The 4,832-nt window shown below is 38.3% G+C and overlaps 1 protein-coding gene across 1 annotated transcript in view; it reads right to left on the bottom strand.

The window, feature by feature from the left end:
• ASXL3 (ASXL transcriptional regulator 3) overlaps positions 1–4,832 on the bottom strand; it is a 155,225-nt gene that overhangs the window by 18,496 nt on the left and 131,897 nt on the right. The window contains exons 12-13 of the mRNA XM_019652066.1: positions 3,837–3,894; positions 3,520–3,625 (exon numbers count right to left, since the gene is read on the bottom strand). Of these exons, the coding sequence (XP_019507611.1) occupies positions 3,520–3,625; positions 3,837–3,894 (164 nt within the window). The remainder of the gene's footprint in view (positions 1–3,519; positions 3,626–3,836; positions 3,895–4,832) is intronic.

Below are 4,832 nucleotides of genomic sequence, written 5' to 3'. Positions count from 1 at the left end.
AAAGAGGAGTTAGAGCCAGATTTGAAACTTCTCAGCATCTGGGCTATAGCTGATACCACGGTGAATGAGGCTGCTTAGCCAATATGTATAGTTACACAAAAGAAAACAGTAGGGAAGAAAATGGTACAGACACCAACATTTACCCTCACATGAAAGAAAAGGAGACCCTGAAGGAAGCTGAGAAATGGCTGTCAGAAGTGTAGCTTCAGGAAACAATTTAAAGCATATTATGGATATCTAAGGTAGATGGCTTCAAACTGGATGAGATAAAAAACATGAGATATTGGAGAAGGAACATGAGGTGTAAGAACGGAGAAGAGGAAACTGAACTTGGCCGTTAGAAAGCCATGGTATTCTCTGGGAGAGATTACTGCAATTGCATTAGTGGGGCCGCACCCAACTATGATGGTTTGAGTGGTTAAGGGAGCAAAAATGTGGTATGGGTAGTTTTTTAGTCTTCCAAGAAGCCTGGTGACTAAAGGAAGGATAAGGTGAAACGGTGTCTTCAAGGGAAGAAAGTATTAAAAGAAGATTCTTTGGACTCCAAGACATTAATAGAATACATAATGTGTCAAACAAGGAATTAAAATTACCATTCCAAAGAAAATCTTGCTATATCAAATTTTTTATTATGTTCCAGATAACATCATGCTTTCTTTAAAAATATCGAATATTAAAAATGCCAAGTATAAGAAAAGAATTAGTGAAGTTACTTGGAATAGGATGTGAGTTTTTACTAGATTAAAGTATACTTCAGGGGGAAAAAAAGATGTGGAAAGCAGAGAAAGATGCAAAGCTCTGGACAGTATGTGTACTCAAATATGTCAAAAAATAATGGAAAACAGAAATTTACCTTCTGCCAGTCGCTGTTTCCATCCCTGTGCTGCATATGCAAAGAATTCATTATTTAGAGCTGAAGTACTGAGGCGTAAAATTCCATCACTTCCCATCTAGGAAATAAGCCGACAAAAAACAAGATTCTATCAAGAATAATTCAAAGCAAAGGTATGCAGGAAAGAAGCGAAAACTGAGGATGAGGGTGTGTGTGTGTGTGTGTGTGTGTGTGTGTGTGTGTGTGTGTAAGCGAAAACTGAGGATGGTGTGGGTGTGTGTGTGTGTGTGTCTCTCTCTCTCTCTCACTCGCTCTCCAAGTGCAGGTAGTAGGAAGGGAGGAAAAGAACCTAACAAAAGATGAATTTCCTAGTGTGAACACTGCACTGTTTACAGTGACTATTATAACGACAAAAGACATCAATTTAAAGGCAATCTTTATTAGGCATTTCCATTATTGGTGGTGAATATAACAAATGTGTGTGGTTTAATCCAAAAAGTTTTATATGTTTATTATTCGAATAGGCCTTAAATTGTGTCAAATTAAAAAATCAACATATGTTTACACCTTCAGATTAGGTTTTCTAAATTACATTTTCTAAAACTTGTGAAAGCTAAAGAAATCCAGTCTGATCGCTTGGATTCTTTTGTTGTCTGAGATTTCGACAACAAAACGTTCTGAAACATAATAAAACAAATATACCCACACTGTCATACAGATCCTAACGCCCCTCATTCTCCTCTTCTCACTGCTTGGGATGCACACAAAATCAGATACACGGCAAAGTTTAAAGTATGTGCGACTAACCTTTTCCCTCAAACATACTAAATAAAAAAATTCACGTATACAAGAGATCCAGATAAGGATCGCCAAGCTGGATGCCTTCGACTTTCCAAGTATTGACTGCATTTTCCATGTGCAAGTATTCTGACACTGAGGAGAGAGAGAATTAATGGAGTCCTGGATGGCTTCTTATGTATTACAGTTCAAGAGTGAAGATACAGCACATGAATAGCTAGACAATTCTAAGCACTAGGTGAGTGGGAATTAAGAAGTGCAAACAATAAAAGCTAGGGGAAGATATCCATGTGGACATGATTGGTTGGGAGGAACTAGACAACAGAGGGGACACTGGTACAGGGTCGTGAGAGAATGACAGGATTTGGACAGAAGGGTTTTAGAAATAATAGGTACAGTCCATTAGAGAGTGTGGGCTTTATTATAGAGGCAGGATATCACAGACAGTCAGTAACAGGACCGTTTATGAAGGTCTGAGGATGTTTTAGCCTGCTACTCAAAGGCCTGGCAAACTGTAGCTCCAATTGTAGTTTCAAAGATGTTCTCTTGCTCCTATATACACATTTCATATGTCATAAGCTTGAATTAGTGTTACCAGAAAATGCACTCAGAAATTTCTTATCCCCATGTTTCTGTTTGTTTGTGGTCTTCTTTACACTCCATCTTCACCCACTGAAATACTATCCCTATTTTAAAATTTAACTTAAATAATGCCTTCATGAATGTGTCAGTTAAAACACCATTCAGGAGCAGAGGAGAGCACTGAATCTAGAAATAAATATTATACTAATTACTTTAATCTGGATAATGATCAATCGAATCCAGAAAAGAGAGACACTGTGAACAAATGTGATATATGTCAAAAGCTGCCATCATGACATTTATAGGAAAGCCACAGATTTGAGACCCTGAGTTTCTTCATCTAAAAAATATTCATCTAACTGTATCCTAAGTTTCTTCATTTAAGGAACACTAAAATATTCAATACCCTTGGAAAATTTCAGGCACGATTTCACTGATTCATTATTTACTCACTCAGTTATTTCATCTTTATTCAACACATAATTATTGAGCCACTCATATGAATCTATAAATCTGGCACCTGCATGGGTGCTGGCAACACAGTGGTGATAAAGAAAAAGCTCCTGCCCTTTTATTTTGAATATTTTCTACATAGAGCAGAAGCTTCTGGTCTTTGTACATCTCTTTCACCCGCGTGAGTTCAGCAGAGCTGTTAATGCACAGCTATTATATATCACCATGCCAGTGTCCCACCTCATGGTCTTACCAAGATGTGTGTGGATAAATGTCCCAGCCTTCCCATCTTTTGATTGGACACTCTAGGACACTATACTCTGGAATGCAGTACATGCACTGAACCAGTGGATGCTATCTGCTGGCTGTGTTCTCAACAGCTAGAAGACATGGGTCTGGGAACCAATGGGTGGAATGAATGAACCTTTGTACCATCACTACTAGGGAACCACCTGAAGCCTGTGTACTTCTTGTCCCCAAAGCTTCTAATGTGGGATTGGATTTCCATGTTCTCGGGGGAATCATCTACTAGGGCAGGGTTTCTCAACCTTGGCGCTATTGTCATTTAGGTCCAGATACTTCTTTATTGTGGGAGCATGTCCTGCAACATCCCTGACTTCTACCCACTAGGTAACAGTAGCCGCCCTCTCCCAGATGTGAAAATTAAAAGTGTCTCCAAACATCAACAAATGTCCCTTAAGAGGCAAAATCATTCCCAATNACTAAGGGACTATTGCCTTTTATCACAGGTTTATTAAGTTTTACAGCATATGCGTGTGCTATGTGAAGCAGAGAATTACATTTTCATTTCCTTCTAAGAGAAATGAGAAGAAAAAAAATGCTCTAGCACTTACTTTTCTCCATAAAACCTTTCAAAGAATTTTTCTTTCCAAGGTTCTGTTTTCTTTTCCTTCTCAATTTCTTGCCTTATCCGCAATTGCATTTCTGGAGTAAACTCTCCTAGAAAGAAAATGCTTATATATTGAGTAAAAGTGGCCATATCTTTTGCCAATTAATAAAGAAAACATGTAATTAATTTGAATAAACTTTTATGGATGTTGAAAACTAAAAGGTTGAATACTGATAATATTTCTACAGCTTCTCTTTTTATGAAGATCACTTAAACAGTCATTTAGTCATATATGAACTCTAAAACATTTAGCAAATGTACTGCACGCTCGGGGCTGCGGATGAAAGAGTGTATATTCACTGTCCTTAATGAGATCTTTCTGGTGGAAGAAAAGGCACACAGTCGACTATAATATAATGTCAAAAGCTCTGTATAGGATAAATGTAGTAAAAGGATAGAAGGGAAAATACTTAATTCTGTCTAAATTGATTAGGGACAGCCATATATAGTAACTGATTCTTGAGTTAGCTCTGAAGGATGATCAAGCTTTTATAAAGTAATTAACTCAAAAGGCACAGAGATATGAATATGTATATTTATGTTCTTTTGAGTGGCCAATTGTGAGTAGAATATAAGATAGAATGAAATAGGAAAGGTAGGCTGAGGCCAATTACTCAATGCGTATTCTAAAGAGAATTCTGAAGAGACAGACAGATGGAGGCCCTGGTAGTACTCCATGTAGGAAGAAAATGGCCAAACAGGGTGAAGAAACTGGAGGACTCCAGCCAGGAGTCGACTGAACAGCATTGATGAGAGAAGGAGATTATACTCAGACCAATAGCTGTGAAAATGCTGCAGAGGATTGAGAGTCACAGCACAATTAATACTTTGTGGTCACGGCCAGATGGACCTGGGGAGAAGGAAGAGGATCAAAGATCTCATCAAGGTTTCAAAGTGAGGAGCTATGACGTAAATAGAAGGCAGAATGGATCGTAGATATTCAAGGGAAGACAGTGAGGTTCATATTGGTGTTTTGGTTTTAAAATGCCTGATACCAGCTAGGGGATCCAGTGGGCATTTGGGATAGAACACCGAGAAACAGAAAAGAGGAGTTAGAGCCAGATTTGAAACTTCTCAGCATCTGGGCTATAGCTGATACCACGGTGAATGAGGCTGCTTAGCCAATATGTATAGTTACACAAAAGAAAACAGTAGGGAAGAAAATGGTACAGACACCAACATTTACCCTCACATGAAAGAAAAGGAGACCCTGAAGGAAGCTGAGAAATGGCTGTCAGAAGTGTAGCTTCAGGAAAC

The sequence above is a fragment of the Hipposideros armiger genome, unplaced genomic scaffold, assembly GCF_001890085.2.
Source record: "Hipposideros armiger isolate ML-2016 unplaced genomic scaffold, ASM189008v1 scaffold_173, whole genome shotgun sequence".
Lineage (NCBI taxonomy): Eukaryota > Metazoa > Chordata > Mammalia > Chiroptera > Hipposideridae > Hipposideros > Hipposideros armiger.
This window is presented reverse-complemented; position numbering and strand designations above follow the sequence as displayed.